At 52.4% G+C, this 16,675-nt stretch overlaps 1 protein-coding gene and 1 pseudogene across 2 annotated transcripts; one reads left to right on the top strand and one right to left on the bottom strand.

Moving 5' to 3' along the window:
* The first annotated feature begins 236 nt into the window (after positions 1-236).
* Positions 237-355, top strand: LOC118611000 (annotated as a pseudogene).
* A 12,259-nt stretch (positions 356-12,614) lies between these two features.
* EVX1 (even-skipped homeobox 1) lies at positions 12,615-16,473 on the bottom strand. 2 transcript variants are annotated; one of them, XM_016135913.2, is made up of 3 exons: positions 15,708-16,371; positions 13,919-14,166; positions 12,615-13,285 (listed from the first exon to the last, which is right to left on the bottom strand). In XM_016135913.2, the coding sequence occupies exons 1-3, from the start codon at positions 16,135-16,137 to the stop codon at positions 12,740-12,742; spliced, it is 1,224 nt and encodes a 407-aa protein (XP_015991399.2). In that variant the 5' UTR covers positions 16,138-16,371; the 3' UTR covers positions 12,615-12,739. The 2 variants fall into 2 exon arrangements, with proteins under 2 accessions (XP_015991399.2, XP_015991400.1); XM_016135914.2 differs by having other exon boundaries at positions 12,740-13,285; positions 15,763-16,473.
* Between the last annotated feature and the right edge of the window lie 202 nt (positions 16,474-16,675).

Genomic DNA, 16,675 nt, shown 5'->3' with positions numbered 1-16,675 from the left:
ATTAACTTACCTTCTCTAGCCTCAGTTTCCTCCTCTATAAAAATTCAGGCCTCAAGAAAGTCCCTCTCAGCCACATGCCCATAGCTTTACGATCCATATCAGCTATATCCTAAGAATGGAGCTGTAAGCCCAGTCTGGAACCTTCTGGGGCTCCCAAAACTGTAGAAAGAGTATGCATGGTCCTCAAATGCCTAATCAAGGTCAGGACTGTCTTTGTGATCAAGAAGTGAGGTAGAGTCTACAGCCATGCCACCCTGAGCACGCCCGATCCCATCTGATCTCAAAAGCTAAGTAGTGTCGGGCCTGGTTAGTACTTGGATGGGAGACTACCTAGGAAGACTGAGTGCTGTAGGCATAAAAAAGTAAAATAAAAAATAAAAATGATGTGGGGTAGGTTTGAGGGTAGTGTGGGTAGGGAGAGTGACTCCAGGCCTGGTCTCTAGTGTTCATATCTCCTCTAACATGCCAGTGTCACTGAGGAGAAGTCATCTAAGGCTAGAGCTTTTCCAACTGTAGGTCAAGGCCCTCTAATGAGTCAAGGAATTTAGTGGGTTACCACCAGCATGTTTGGGACTGGAATGGAAAAGAAACCATCAGAGTGCATGAGTAAGTACAAATATTGTTTTAGCAAACTTTTGTTGTGTGTGTGTGTGTGTGTGTGTACTGGGTAGTGATATAAGATGTCTTTCTTTCCTGTGAGAAACATTCAAGAGTTTGAAAAACAGTGATCTAGTTGTGCGTGGAGGGAGGCGGGTAAAGAGAGGTGTGTTTCTAGAACAGACATGGGCCTGGGAGAGGGTGGAGAACAGCGGGAGCCTGGAATCATTCCCATGGCCCAAATCCTCAAACTGACCCTCTGGAAATTCTCTCAGGATCCCTGAGAAAAGGGAAGAGAGGAAGGTCTCCCACGTCCAGAAGGTTGCCCTGGCCTGTTCGCCGAGCTCCCTCGGCACCGGTCTGTGCCAGCGGCCTGGCCTTTCCATGCATTTTTTGCCAAACAACTCACCGTGCAGAACCAGCCAGGGCTTCTAAGGTCTTCCCACAAGGCACTGTGCCTCACACCGCCCTGAGAGTTCCAAAATTCAAAATGGTCCAAACGGGATTTTAAACTTACCTGTTTTATGGCACAATTTGCAATTCTCACTCCAAGAAGGTTGTAAGCATACATCGCCCTCAGGGAAGATTAGCCCTGCTGACACAGTCTGCACTTCAAAGCGGCTACCTTATCTTCAGGTACTGGAATTGTTAGAAGGAGGTATGTTACTAATTACTCAGTCTTTGGCAGGAGGCAGGAAGTTTGTGGCATTGCTATCAGTTTTACATTCCTTATTACAGAGGAGCTAGGGAGGTATTCTTCCTCAAAGGAGAGCCTGAGATGTGGGGAGGTCAATCTTCACACACAGCTAAGAAGTGGTGAAAGGGGGTTTGAACTCTGGGCGTTCCCGGTTTCAAAGCCTGCTCCTTTCCCACCACACCAGGATGCCTCTTTCCTTACTGAGTAGACAACTACGTTTCTTATGAATCTCCACCGACTTCCACTTGAGCTCTTCCAAAAAGTGTTCATACCGCTCTCCCAGCAGAAGCAATAGCAAAAACCAGTGTTGCAGATTCTACAGAATTTGCAATGAAGAAGGATCATTGGTGAGTGCAGTTTTCAGTGGACTGAAAACAATATAGGTTGATTGTTTATTTGACCAGCTTCTTTAAAGAGCTGGTAGGAGAATTAAATACACAGAGACCAAGCACAGAGAAGAATACAGCTTGAAATGAAAACTGGAAGTCTAAAGGTGAATTTTCAATATGTAGTAGATCAAAATTATTTATATAACAATGTATTTCCAAAATTATAACTGAAGTCATTAGCAAAGTATGGTTCAAAATATGTAACTCCTTTTAATAAAGTTTTTTCCTGCCCGCATCAAATGTATAAAATAAAGTCAATTTATATCAACCCCTCACATATCTATAACTAGGGCTTACAAAATTCTAGAAATGAGAAGTTGCTCTTTTAAAATTTAGCTCTCTAAAAGCCATTTAACATTCTCGCATGAATATTCATTTTAATTTGCCTCATTTTAGCCTCTGAGGTAAACATTTACTCTGAGATTAACCAGGCTAAAGAAGCTTTATTTTTCACCTTCCACAAAATCAACATATACACTGATGTATACTGTTCTGTACCAAATAAATGATAAACAAAATTTTGGAAATCAGTTATCTTCACGCCATCCATATAGCACTATTTGGTCTCTGTGTCATTCACTGTGTATTTCATGACTCGACATGATGAGAAATGGGATATGGCCTGAAGAATGGGATTAAAGGCAGAGTGCCTACAGCAAGCCAATTCCAAAGGCAAGCTCATTCAGAAACACCCTCACAGATATACCCAGTATTGTGTGTAACCAAATATCTGGGCACCCTGTGGACCAGTCAAGTCGATGCATGAAATTAAACATCACACTGGACTTTTACCTTCATCTCTAAAATGGTGATAACAATAATTTTTGTCTCACATTACTGTGGTAGGAATTAAGTATAATAATGTATATGGAAATTCTTAATTAAAAAGTATAAGCCCACTATCTACATGTCATTGAGTATGATTACAAATAGAGTAAAAATAGTATTCATTTGATGCAGGGAAGAATACCTTTGAAAAGCAAGGAACAAGCTAGCTAACGAATATCTCCTACTTTACCTCTCATCTCTAGGGCTCCCTCTCCTGGAGTTTTCCCAAGTCTTCTATTCTCTTCTCTTTCTATTCTGCTTCCTCTTCTCCTTTTCCTTGTAGCAGCGACTCTGCCCTGCCTTTCCTACAGTCTTTCACACAGGTTTGCGAGAAAAAAGAGAGAAATTGAACTAAGAGAGTCTAGATGAAGAAATGAGTACTCGGTTGGATCAGATGATGACTGGGATTGGAGCAAACAGGTACTGTCCTAACCTCCTCACATGTACAAAGTCATATAAGCCTCACAAGGACCCTATGAGATAGGGTCTATGGGAGGCAGCCTCTAAGATAGTCCCCAGTGATCCCTGCCTCCTGGTTTTGATGCCTTGTGTAATGCCCTTCTTTTGAGTGTGGGCCGGATCTGGATCTCGTGACTCACCTCTTTTTTTTTATTCAAAATATATATAACTTTTTTTCATATCTATTTCTGGTATACAGTACAACGGTTAGACATTTAGGTAGTTTTTGAAGTGATCCCCGATTATTCTAGCATTCGCTGGCTCTGCAGATAGCCATTACAATTATATTGACTATATTCCCCATGCTGTACTCTATGTCTTTGGGACTGTTTTGTAATTTGTACTAATTTGTACCTCTTCATCCCTTCACCTTTTCCACCAGACCCCCACCCCCTCCCCTTTGGCAATCACTAGTTCAGTGACTCACTTTTAAAGAATATAAAATGGCAAAAGCAATAGAATGTCATTTCCAAGATTAGGTAACAAAAAGACCATGGCACCCTCCCCCTCCAACCCCACTCCATGCTTGCACGCTGTCTGCCTTTTTCACCCCGAGGAAAGCCAATTGCCATGTCGTTAGCTACCCCATGCAGAAGTCCATATGGCAAGAAACTGAAGCCTCCAACCAAGTGCCAGGAAAGAACTGAGGCCTTCAGTCAAACAACCCACCAGCAAGGAAGTAAATCCTGCCAACAACCATATCAATGAGCTTGGAAGCAGACCCGTCCCTAGTTGAGCCTTCAGGTGAGACCACAGCCCCAGTGGACTGACCTTGAACTAGAAACACCCAGCTAAGTTGTGAAAAGGTTCCCGACCCACAGGAATTGAGATGATGCCTGCCTAATGATTTAAGCACTAAGTTCTGGGGTAAGCAACAGATAAGTACTACATGACTATTGTCATCATCTCCATTTGGCAGATGAAAAAACTGTGTGTCAGCAAGAGTAAGGAACTTTCAGTGGTATACAGCTTTTAAGTGTCAGAGTCAGGATTCAAATCCATGAACTCTGGTTCCAAAACCTGTGCTTCTAAGTCAAGTGGTTTATATTTTAGTAAATAGATGTCAAATGTTTATATTTTATACAATGTAAAGTTTCTGATGCTAAAGATGTACAGGCTCTAAATCAGATCACAGATGAGCTCTCTTTTGCCAAGTCTCCTCCCAAAACAATTGTATTTCCTATCATAAAATCACCATCACCACGGTTGTCATCACTAATGCATTTTTCTCAAGCAAAGCACGAATTAATTGTAATAGGTTACAAACACAAAGTCACGTCAGCACCAAATTGGAGGAGAAAGAAAGTATTGTGTTAACCTATGGTTTGGGTCATGTAACAGGTGCTCAATAAACGTTTGATTCATTCATTTGACTAAACTGCCCATTGAATATCTAGCAAAAAAAAAAAAATTGGAGATCGTATTTCTGGAAGGCAGAGTGGAGTTGTAGTCTTTAAAGACAGACACATGAGTCCATCCTGCCTGCTACACTAGCTACCCTTTTCTACAGCCCGCTTCTGACATTAGCAGCTCCTGGAGAAATACACTCTCAGTCTGCCCTTAGCCACTACATTGTACCACGAAAGCAGCTTTAGCGAAGTGATTCTAAGTGTGAACTCTGAAATCAGACTGGTCTACTAACTGGGTAACTACCTGTGGTTCAGTTTCCACATCTGTAAAATGAGAATTATAATAGTCCTCAGCTCAAGGGGCTGTTGTGGGAATTAAATGAAATAACACATGGAAAGCATAGAACGGCAACTGACAATATGATAAGTACTAATATATGTTAGCTGTCCAACCTTACTGCCCAGAACTACAATTCTGGTCTCTGGACTTTTCCAAGGGAAAGCAGAGACATGTAGGAGCCACGATTACTGCTGACCGGAAGAAAAACCTCAGTGGAGTACTCATCCACTGTCTTCCTTGAGCCCAAATGCCCATTAGCTAGAAGCTTGATGAGTCCCAGCCTAGCAGCTGAGTTCCCTGTTTGGTGAATTCAGAAAGTGATGTGTTTGGGGAATTAGCTGAAGAGTAGAACTCTTACTATGGAAACGACATTAAAATAGAAAATCGGCAATGTTAGTTACGTAAGTCATGGGTCTCCTGGGAAAATTCGGGGATCCTTTTGTTCACTGTCAAATCAGCAGGACTCCATCCCCGTGAATGAGCTCTCTGTCAAGGAACTACTGCAGTACTTACCCACATTGCTTTGCTTGCCATCTCAACAAGGTCTACATTTCTTTCACTGATTTTCCCCCCTTCATTCTACAGTTTCTCTACCCCACACATACACCCACATTCAATTCTACTCTCTTCCTCAAGTTCTTTCTTCCTCGTCTTATTTTACAAAATATTATATTTGGGTATGACACACACAGCGATATACAAATGGATATTCTGCTCTCAGTTAAAAAATGCTCATGGCACAGTGACTGGCCCATAGTAAGCTCTCAAATATTCCCTGAATAAAATTCTCCTTGACTGAACTGGATGGGGACAGAGTATTTGACAGGTGCTCAGTCCCCTAACTCTGATGAAAGCCGCAGGAAAGAAAATGAAATACACTTCATCTACATCAAGCCCTATCTCCCACCTGTCTTATGTACAGTAGGAAAATGGACCTAGGAGAATAATGTAATACATGCAGCACAGCTATTTAGGGGCAGAGCCCAAGCTAGAAGGTTCATCTTCTGTCTGCCAATCCAGTGCTATTCACACGTGGTAAAATTGCCCTTTACTTCCCAGAGATACAACTTTGTATGGCCTAGGAGGCAGCAGATAGCCCCTCCTCAAAGGGGTCCCGGGATTCGGACCCAAGCCTCCATTCCTGACCTCAGCAGGCTCCTGGCAGGGTTTGACATCCACACTTCACTGGGGCTGCTTCCTATATGATTTTCTATTCAACACGTCAAGGGGTTGGGCCTGCGCTGACTTTATGGGGGAAACCCTGAAAAGGGGGCCCAGACCTTCCCTCTTCCTCCTCTACCCCAGGGCTCCTTGCAGGCCGTTTATTCCCACCCTCCTCCAGGCTCTAGTGAGCCCGCAGCTCGGGTCGCTGTGCTGCTGGCTCCCAGAGCCTTGATGAGGCGTGTTTAATCTTCCACCCGGAATATTTAACCTCCGCATCCTTGTTAACAAACAGCCATTATTAACGAGAGGAGAGACCACATGGGGTGGGCTTCTACAGACAATGCTCCCTCCCTTGGCCTTTCCGCGAGCAAATTCATAATCCTCAGCGACACAGCCGTCCAAGCCCTCCTGCCAGGCCGGAGAGGGAGTCAGGAAACTGAGTAGAAACCGGGCGATCGGGCCCCTTATCCACCACCCCTGCCCGGCTCTGCGAGACAGAGCTGTCTCTCTCCCTTCCTTCCCTGCCTCCCTCCCTCGCTCGCGCTCCCACGGGATTGCTCCAGTGCGTTATAAATTTTACCTTTCCAGTGTGCGGGAGAGGCGAGAGGAGGCTGTGTCCCAGCTCCAGGCCGGCCCGTCCCCGAGGACACCAATTAAAGGCACTAATTGGACAGCAATACATCAAAGTCGCTCCCGGGAGTGGGTCCTCAGAGCGCCAGGAATCCATTAGTTGGGCTTTTGTTTCAAAACACAGAAATACAGAGAAAAGGGGATAACAAAAAAAAAAAAAAAAAAAAAACCACCTCGACGCGGACGCGAGCGGCGCGCGCGGGGTACCGCATGGACGCCGCTGCGTTCTCGGGGAGCCTCTCGCTCTCCTCTCTTGCTCCAGGCTCCGTACATTAAACGATCTTTCTCGCTTTTCTGTTCCGAGCCCACTTCGCTTATGTCCCCTAAAAGTGCCACCTAGAAAAACTCGGTGTCCCCTGGACGCGCGCAGAGAGCCAGCGTAGACGCGCCAGGTACCGATTCGGGAAAAACAAACCCACCTGCCCGCGCACACTGTTCTAGGTCTTTTTGCCAGACGGGGCTGAGGAGGGCAGGTAGATTCCTCAGGGAGGCACATGTCGCCTCGAAGTCGCGATGGCCACCCCGGCTGCGCTGGGCACTCGCGAGTCGGGGTACGCCTACGGCTAGGGGTGCAGGGAACGACACCAGGGAACTGCCTCACCGGGGACGGGCTGTATCAGGAGACGGGGAGGACACTTAATGGAGAAAAGAAAGGGCACCTTTTTGGAGAGCTGGACGCCCCGAGAAGCCGGCAGGGGAAAGGGCCCAGGCCCGAAAGGACACGCAACGACGCGAGGCGCGTTTCCAGTCTCGGAACGACGAAGGAGGATGGGCCCCGTGGAAATGGGGTCCTCCCCCGCCGTCGGCTTAGAAGGAGGCAAAGTTTAAGAGGTGGCTGAGCCCCCGAAGTCCAGAAGCCTCCAGCTACCCCTGCCCGTCCGCGCAGCGAGGCCTCTCGACCTCTGCCACGAAGGCCCGAGCGCGTCGGACCGGGGACTGAGCCCGGAGGTGGCCGAGACCCCAGCACCGAGGGAAACTCCCTAGGGTCGGAGTGCGCGGGGCGCGGTTCTTCGGGAGGCGGGCTGGGGCCACACTGGGCCGCCCCGGCCGCAGCGCCTCGGCGAGGCGGGCACCCGGTCGCCACCGCCGCCAGCGCGCAGGCAGACCCGGCCTCACCTGGGCCGTGGGGCGGCCAGAGGCCGAGCCCGCAGCGCCTCTCATCCTGCGGGGGCCGCGCCCGCTCCCGTCCCTCCGCGACCCAGACCGGAATGGCTGCTTTTGATCCCATTTGTTACTAACCCGGCATTTGTTTTCCATTTTATAAACGCTTCCCTTTAAGTAATTGTCCCTGTTAAACAGCACACACCTTTCAGCAGCCCTCGCTGCGCTATAAATAATCTCGATGAAGATGCAAGGATATGACTTTCACAAGATTGGACAATTGATTCAATCTGTGACCCGCGATCGCGAATAATATTGGAAGGCTATTTAAACAGATGAAGGCCTAAATTGTCTTGCTTGTATCTGAATTAATTTCTCATTCATCATCATTATGAAGTGATTGGTCTATTCAAGCTCTTCAGCCTGCTGGAACGGAGGGGCATTTAAATGAGATTGTAACACAATTTAAATGCTCGCCGACTTTAACGAGGCCAATCGAGCAGCTGCAATAAATACAAATATTTTTCTAAACAGCCTTGTTTTAAATAATTACTTAATGCTTTCATGTTATTTTTAAGTGGCAATCTTTCTCTCCTGCTCCTGCTCAGAATATCACATACTTATTTGCTGAGATGGCAATTTTGGAAACGAGTTTGTGTTTCTGTTTGCTTTGTAGACAGCAACATGCGTTTTTTGATTGGCTTTTTCCCCCTCAGGGTCAACATTTTTGGGTCCCACAAGCTAGCACAAACGGTGAACTGGGCCCTGGCTTTGCCCTAATGCAGTCTGATGCCTGCTTCTGCAGAGTGAGGGAGTTGCTGAGTGATGGGAGAAATTTGCCGTTTGGACCAAGTCACTTATCCAGACACGTTTTCACTGGGTCTTGCAAACGAATCCGTGTGATTACACTTACAAATGACCCTCGGAGGAGTGGCATCGTTTCTGACTTGTCCTGATGACCGTCATCATCTCGAGCAAATCAGAATTCCAGCGTACTCCAAAGGCGTCCCTCAGGAAGTTCAATCTGCCTGCAGTTTGGCTCCCCTGCTAGTCGACTGACTGCAGTGGTTGAAGGCTGGCCGAGGATTTCTTTGTTAGGCACAGGAAAAGAATGTGGCCATCACAATTGGTTGTGGATAGAATAATTAGACAAAAAAAAAAATCCAATTTTTTCCTCCCAACCTCCTTTTCCTTCCTACTCCTGGCTCTCTCACTCTGGGGTGATATGCATGGAGAAGCTAAGAAGGAATGGCTCTTCCCACTTGCAGAATGCCATCCTTCTGGCCATCCTCGACAACTGTCCACTGTGCTTTTGGGCGGGCATATGGCAGCAGGGGTTTTCCCGACCGAGGGATAATGGAAGCACCCGAGCGAGAGAAGCCTGGGGAACAAAAGAATCTTTTAAATTTTTGCTAACGGTCTGGGGGTGGGGATGGGGAGACACATGACTTGCTACGGGGACCTCAGCTCCCATTCGTGGTGACCTTCTAGGACCATGTCCCCCAGGGAGGCCTAGGGTGAAAGGGTGCATTCTGAATCACTTTCTCTCTGCCTGGGATGGGGACAGGGGGACTGGATGTCTGGGGTGTGCAGCTGCAGGGTTCTCGGCTGGGAAGGCAGAGCCGATATAGTCACTAGAGAAACCACGCATGGGGCAGACCGCATTCGGGGATTCGATCAAACTTCAGGACAGGAAAAAAAAATGGGGACAAGGGTGGAGGAACCAAGTGATTTGCTATGTAACTGGACAATTTAATACCAGAGTTAGAGCACTGCTGGCCGGAATCATTTCGTCTTTGGAGGCTCTGCCGAGCTCATCCTCTTTATCCTGTTGTTTAAAATGAGCATTATCCCAAACATATGCAATGCAATCAGTTTGGTCACACTTACAAGAACACGCTTTAATAAGGCAATCAATCACTCCCTAACAAGCCGGCGACGGCCCGCGCTGAGTGCGCACACCAACTGCGGAGCGGCTGGTCGTGCGGGGCTGGGTGGACCACGGCCCAGCACTGGTCTGTGCTCCCAGGCTCCCCCAGGTCCAGCCTGGGTGCAGGAACCCAGGGAAAAGTGTGAGTTGGGAGTGGGGTGTCTGACTTCTCAAGGGGTGACCATGGCCTCTGGGCCCTGAAGAAGCCCAGGGCAACGGAGGGGAGAAACAGAGCCTGGATCTCATAGCTGCATGGGCTATTAACAGCTGTGTGAGACTCGGAGCCTCTGTTTTCCTCACCTGCAAAATGGGACCGAGAGGGTGCAAAGCTAAGTGGAGAGGCTCAGAACATTGAAAAACGAAAATGGTAACGCCACGTCAGCCCCGCCGCTCCGTCTAGCCTTCTCGTTTCACAGATGGAGAGACTGAGGCTGCTGAGGGACAGTGCCTTCTTCATGGTCATCCCCCCTCCCACCACCGACACCAACACGGAGGTATCGAGGCCACTCGGGGCTGCTGGGTGCAGGCGGGCAAACCTGTTTTTAGGTGAAAGGATGGGGGAGGGAGCGTGAGAATTGGTGCCTAGCGCCAAACCGCAAACCTTGGCAAAAGGGAAATTTCATTATGAAGTAATGAGTAATTCCTCCTGGCAAGATGTATTGTTATATCTTCCACTTCAATTTGGAGGAAGAGAGGCTCAATTACCCAGAAAATACAGTCAATTAAAGGCTGCTGATTGGACACGAGGCCGGATCATCGATCTTGTACTTTCCAATATCGTTGCAGACACCTCATTTTCCCTCCCTATTAACTGAAAATACGCCTGGCATTATGGCAAGCCGCAGCCCATTTACCTGTCGCAAGCAATCTTGGCCCGATGGGGAAGTAACCGCGAAATTTGCCAGGGGTTTGGTACTGGGAGTGTCCAAGCTGCCGAGGGAGCCGCACAGAGCTGGGGGGCAGGGGAGTAGTGGGAAGGATGCTGGAAACCTCAGCACACAGTTTTGCTTGGAAGGGCAAGGGTCACTGTGTGCAAGAGGGTTTGCTTTGGAGTTCAAAGAAGGATGGAGGCCAACTGAGGAGTCCACACCTGCCCACGGATACACAGGCAGAGGACCCTTGAAGTCTGCAATTCTGAGCTCCCACACTGCTGAGGTCACCCGCCTCTCCCCTGTTTGAGCAAGACTTCAGAGGCAGCCTTGGTGGCTCACCTATGAGGATGAGGATGGGGATGAGGCAGCTGCTGAGCACTGTCTGTCCTCTTGCCCTGACCAGCCCCCAATTCCACCCTTGGAGATTACTTCTAGTTTGAGGATGATTCAGACCCTCCCATCCCAACCCAACCCAACCCCACCCCTCTTTCCTTTCCCTAAATCCTAATTTGCAGACCCAGCTTGACCAGCAAACTCAGCTCTCTGCAGTGCTCAAGCTGCACCCCCACTGCCCCATGCCGAGTTGGGGTAGAGATAGGATCCACAGAGACCAAAGTCCAGGTCACCTTTCTTCAAAGGGTTGGAGTAACTAGAGAAGTAAGCATCACAGAGTGAGCCCCAGGTGGGGTCAGCGCTCTGCTGGACCACTTTAGTCATGGAAGTTTCCCAGAATTAAGGAAACATACACCCCAGGGCAGCTTGGAACCTGCCTTCTCCACCTCTGTTTAGTATCCGTTTGGAGCCTGCCAGTGCACAACAGAAGCTTGGGAGACTGTGCGTTCCTTTTCTACCCTAGCCTATGATGGCTGAACTAGCAATTTAAAAAGTCAGTACACTGCCTGCTGCCCCCAAAAATTAAAATGCTAAAATGAGAATCATGTCCAGCTTTTATTGCAATATGGTTAACAAATTGTAACAGCAAATTCTTTGGGCTTCAAAGGAAAACCAATCCAAATTTATTCCCTACAGAAAGAACCGCTCCCTCTCAGTCAGGGTAAAGCTTGTACTGGGGAGTACCAATTCTCCTATCCCTCAAAAACTGGCTGCAGGAATGAGTGTGGGAGTGAGAGGTTGGGAGTGGCTCCCAAACAAACCCAAGTGAAGAGGGGAGACAAGTTTCTCCAGAAGGGGCAGAAGACTCCCACTAGTATCTGAAAGTAGTTCCAGTGGCAGCTTGGGAGGAAAATGAGAGTAAAAAGAACATAAAATGTCAAATGCAAAGGGAAGGGCCAGAAAGCTCCTGGTGAAGAAGAGGTGGGTAGGCTAAGGCAGGAAATAGCCTCTAATTTGCCGCCAGATACTGCAGGAGGAAGACGAGGTCCCACTCTCTAAGGTCTTCCCTGGGCGCCTTGTTAACAGCTCAGCTCTGGTTTGTTAACCGGCTGCATCGTGATCATTATTATATATTCAACATTCAGGAACCCTCCTCACACACATCACTTGCTAATCAGGGTGTGTGCTGGGCCCGGGGAGAAGAGGCTTGGTAGAAGCCACCCAGGGGCCCTGAGGCGTCTGCAGCGGGTGTCCTTGCCAATGTTAAACAAAAAGCCGAGGGGGTGTGTGGGGCGGGGGAGGGGTGAGGATGGAGATGGAGTCGCAAGTAGAGAGATATCAAGAAGCTAGGAGAGAGGAAAGCGATCAGGTGCTGATAGATGGCAGAACCGGAAGATGTCGCGGACGCGAGGCTCCAGGAAAGCAGAGAGCCCCCAGGTTCCACGAGGAGGGCCAGTACCCACAGTGGCAGGAAATCCCCTCTCTCACCCTCTCCCCTGGATGCCTGGTGCATTGCCAACCACAAGCCCCTTGCCACGCCTTGGAGAAGCTGGCAAAGATTAATCTCTACCTGCTCTGCATACACAGCGTTTTGTTTAGAGAAACAGTAATTTCCCTTTCCAGTGCTTGGGCTTGGCCTTGACAGCGGGGGAGGGGTCCTGGGTGAGCAAGGGGTGTGAGGTGTGTTGGGGAAAAGGAGGGCGCTGAGGGGCTGGATATTGGTTGCTGTTGCTACTAAGTTTATTTAGCTTTGGAGCCACGGCCTAAACCCGGGTAGAGGGTGGTGGGTCCAGTGAAGAACGGCCAAGCGGGCCGCCCCAGAGGAAGGTCTCTCTCTCTTAGCCGCTGCCTCCCTGGCCCCGCTCCTGCGGCACAAACGCGCCAGCCGGAGCCGCTTCCCGGGCGCCCCCATCCTCGAGGCCGAGTCCCGCTGGTCCTTTGCAGCCCTCTTCTTTCCCCTCGGTGCCCTGGGGCGGGGAGGGGCGCTGGCCGAGTCCCCGCGGGGGGGCCCCCACGGGCGTCCTGGAGCCGGCAGCCTGGGGGCGGCCCCTTATCTTGTGAGGGGCACCTCCTCTCTCTGGTCCAGCGCGACGGAGGAGGCCTTGCTGAGCACAGAGGGCGCGAAGGTGAGGAAGGAGTCCGAGCGGGAGGTGGAGGCACAGGTGAAGTCCGAGGCGGCGGCGGCGGTGGAGCGGGGCGCCAGGCCATTGGCCGGACCGCTGTGGCAGGCGAGGCAGGCGCAGGGGCCGCCGGCCGAGGCTCCCAGTCCGTGCGCCGGGCCGGGGTAGAGCGGCGGGTGGCGGAAGGCGCACAGCAGTTCTGGCCGCGGGTAGGGCTGCGACAGCACGCGAAAGGTGTCGAGCGGGCGCAGCGGGCCGCTGAAGGGCGAGGCGGCGGCCGAGGCGGCGGACGCGGCGCCCAGGCCCACGGGCGAGTAGTAGGGCAGGGGCAGGTGCGACGGGAAGGGGTAGGGCAGGCCGCCCGCGGCCGCCGCGTGGCTCATCATGTACGTGTAGAAGGCAGGGTCGGCCGGGTGCGGCCACGTCATGGCCAGCCGCTGCCGCTTGTCCTTCATGCGCCGGTTCTGGAACCACACCTGCGGGGAGGAGAGGCACAGGCTCGGTGGCCGCACCTGGCCCAGTGCGCAGAGCCCGGAAGTCCTGCCCCACTGCAGGGGATGATGCCCGCAGCAAGGGGAAGAGCCAAGGCACAGAGCCTCAGCGCGGGGCTGATCCCACCACCACCACCACCTGGAGCCGAATCCCTCCAGGCGTGGTTCGGAGAGTGGCTCCAGCCTCTGTCTCTCTTCCCCTCTGCTCCTGCAGCCAGAAGCCCCCAGAAGCCCCCAGAACCAGTGCGAGTGAGCTAGTAGTGAGGGGCTGAGGACTCCACGGACCTGAGGCAGCAGGCAGCGCTGCGCCCGAACCACCTCGCGTTCCAGCCTCTCTCCCCTGGTGCACCGGGGCCCCATCCCTGCTGTTCATTTGGCTAAGAAAGGGACCTAGAGTCAACCGCACGGCCGCGGTGGCTGTCTAGGGACTGTCGGGAAGGTAAAGGTGCACGCGCCTGGTGCCCGCAGCAGGCCTGGACACCCCCAGTCCAGCTGCCACGTGGGCAGAGAGACCCCAGACCCGGATTCCCAGCTCACACATGATTTAAGGACAGAGCAGTGGTATTCACTTCCTGCTGCGCGGGCACACCCTCTCTCTCTGGTCCCTGGAGCTCATACCTTGATGGTGGTTTCCGGAAGGTTTAGGGCAGCAGCCAGCTCGCATCTCCGTGGCCTGGATACGTAGTTCTCCCTGTAGAATTCCTTCTCCAGCCGCGCGATCTGCTCCCGCGTGAAGGCCGTGCGATACCGGCGCATCTGTTCGCTGGCACTGCAAGCCAGGGTGCCCTGCGAGCTGCCACCGTTGTTGCTCTTTGGAGCCTCGCTGCCGCTGTTGGGACTGCTGGCCAGTACCTCAGAGCCCGGCCCTGCGCAGGGAGCCCAGAGAACACGCACATACACAACACACAGACACACAAACGCTGCTGATGTGGTGCTGCAGGCCCAGGGTGGAGAGAGACACCCCCTCTCAGTGGCCTCAGCCACTGCCTCTGCGGGGGCACTGGGGACTTCAAGAACCCAGGAAGGGAGGACAGGGGCTCATAGCAGCCATTAGGGCTGGCAGGGCTACCGTTTGGAAGGCCCTGTAGGCCTGCTGGATGCAGAAGCCCCAGCCACCCTAGCCACCTGCCCTGGGGCACAGGTGAGATGCAGCCCCTCTGAGCTTTCTGCTCACCCTTGCAGGGAGTGGGCAAGGATGCGCATACCTGAGTTGAGATACACCATTTTGCTGGAGCGTTGTGAACTCTGGGTCTTAGTGCATTGCAGCATGCTGGGCACGAACAGTTTCCTCGCTTTTGTGTGTGCCAGACTGCCAGCGCAGGTGTGGGAATGTGTTGCACTAGGTTGTACGTGTTGCAGGATGGCATAGGAGTGTGTGTACGAACACCTATTATTTTCAAATACTTGAGTGGAGTATGGGTTGCTCGGAGGGCATGCTATAGTTGGGGAGGCTGGGTCCAGTGGATAAGATGATCATGGGTTGATATGCTCTACTCAGTGTTGGCTGCCAAGGCCAGGGGAGATTGTCGTTTTTTGTTTTTTGTTGTCGTTGTTGTTTTTCCATACTAGTCTCTTCCGCCCAGCCCCACGGCTTTGCGGAGGAGTATCTGCCGGTGGGCTCTCCCTCCTAGCTTTCCAGGGAGACTGCCCTCCTGGCCATTTCCCAGCATCCCACAGCAGCCCCCCCCCGTCAGGAAGGGGATCTCCAGTTAAAGCAGTGTGACAGCCCCCCCCTCTTTGGGCCTAACCCAGAGAAGGGTGGGGCTCCTGCCCCCCGCAGCTCCTTTTCCTTTGGGTGGAGAAGTAGGGCTAGGAAGGAAAGGGGAAGGGGTGGGGGGAAGGGCCAGAGCTCTGCCTTTTCAAATGCAACCGGAGACCAAAGGCAATTAGATCATTGGGACCATTTCCGACCTGGCGCCACCGAGCCCGGGAAGTGACAAGGTAATTTGGACCTCTGACCGACGTGCAAACTGGTCGGAGGGCCTCAGCACCCAGGCGGCCCGGGTCAGCCGAGATTTTACGGTTTTTTATGGACTCCCCACTTCCGCGCCTGGATGCGCCTTACACCCCGCCAGCCACAAACTGCCCGGATCCGCGTTTGATCTCACCCACGCCGGGGGAAGGTATCTTCCAGGCGCAGTTGAAGCAGTACCACAAAACTCTGGGGGGTTGGGGTGCACTCTGAATCACCCTCAAGCCCAGGGCTGCAGTATCCTACCTCCCCCCAAAGCACAGCTGTCACCTCAGTCCCGGCCCCGCCAGGGCTCAGACAGCAGGGGAGAGGTGCTCAGGTGGATCCCCCCCAGCCACCCTGCCCTGAGAGAAGGGAGGGTCTGTCTCCCCTCCAGAACTGATGTGGAAGGTGGGCGCAGTGGGAGGCCCGGGGAGAGGGGGGCGCGGTGGCTACCTTTGCTGTGCTGGTACTCGGCGTTCCCCGTGGCGCAGTCCGGGGTGCAGCTCACCTCGATTTCTTCATAGAAATCCGACTCGGTGTCCGAGCTGCTGGGTTGCCCCTGGCCAGAGAGGCTGTCGGCGGAAGAGGCCGGAGGCCCGGGGCCGAGAGCGGCGGCCCCGGCTGCCCGCGGCTCGGTGCCGGGCCCCGCAGCGCTGCCTGCTAGTCCGTCGACCGGCTCCTCCTCCTCCAGGCCTCCCCCGCCGCGTTCCCGGGTGGCGGGAGGACCGGCCCGCGGGCTCAGGCAGCCACGGGGCACCATCTTCTCCGGCGGCTCCGGCAGCGGGCTTGCCACGGCTTCAGACAAATTGGAGACCCTCTTTCCAACCAAAGTGCCAAGCTGTCCCCCATCCAGAAACATGACCATGTCCTTTCGGCTCTCCATCCCGGGCTTTCCGGAGGCAGGAGAGGGAAAGCCCCAAGTGAGTTCCTAGCCCCCGGCTGGCTCCCAGGGTCCCTAGAGGTCCGACAGATCTTGGCTACGGAAGGGAGAAAGAGAAGCCAGGCGTCTGGGTGGGCGCGGAGTGGCCGGAGCGTATTGTCGACAGTGACGGCGGCGGCGGCGGTGCAGCTGGGGTCACCTTGTGATGCGAGAGCTCCTCCGTGCCGCACCGCCTCTGGGAGGAAGCCCCATTGCCCTCTTCTTTCTAAGCTGTCATCCTCCTGCTGCAATCGTCATTACAGTACCGCTGGTGACGCCACTCGGCGAGCGCAAGTGGATAAATAGAAACGTCTGCCACAGCGAAGATGAAAGGAGACCCGCAGCTAATGGCTCGGCAGTGATGCGCCAGGTGTGGGCCTCGCTCGAATGGGGAGGAGAGTGTGAAAACAGAGAGACACACACACTGAGAGAGGGAGACACCCAGGCAGAGGGGATGCAGACGGAATTCCGCCGAAAGAAAAGAGAGCTTAACGCGCCCGGC

The sequence above is a fragment of the Rousettus aegyptiacus genome, unplaced genomic scaffold (assembly GCF_014176215.1).
Source record: "Rousettus aegyptiacus isolate mRouAeg1 unplaced genomic scaffold, mRouAeg1.p scaffold_m13_p_13, whole genome shotgun sequence".
NCBI lineage: Eukaryota > Metazoa > Chordata > Mammalia > Chiroptera > Pteropodidae > Rousettus > Rousettus aegyptiacus.
The sequence above is the reverse complement of the archived record's forward strand: the minus strand, read 5'-3'. Positions and strand labels throughout refer to the sequence as shown.

Bases quoted from the DNA above. Each gene is read 5' to 3' on its own strand.
- EVX1 (XM_016135913.2), bottom strand. From the start codon at position 16,137: ATGGAGAGCCGAAAGGACATGGTCATGTTTCTGGATGGGGGACAGCTT. The intron at 14,167-15,707 runs GTAGCCACCGCG...CTCCCTGCGCAG, and splicing joins CGAGTACCAGCACAGCAAAG to GGCCGGGCTCTGAGGTACTG. The intron at 13,286-13,918 runs GTATGAGCTCCA...TCCTCCCCGCAG, and splicing joins TTCCGGAAACCACCATCAAG to GTGTGGTTCCAGAACCGGCG.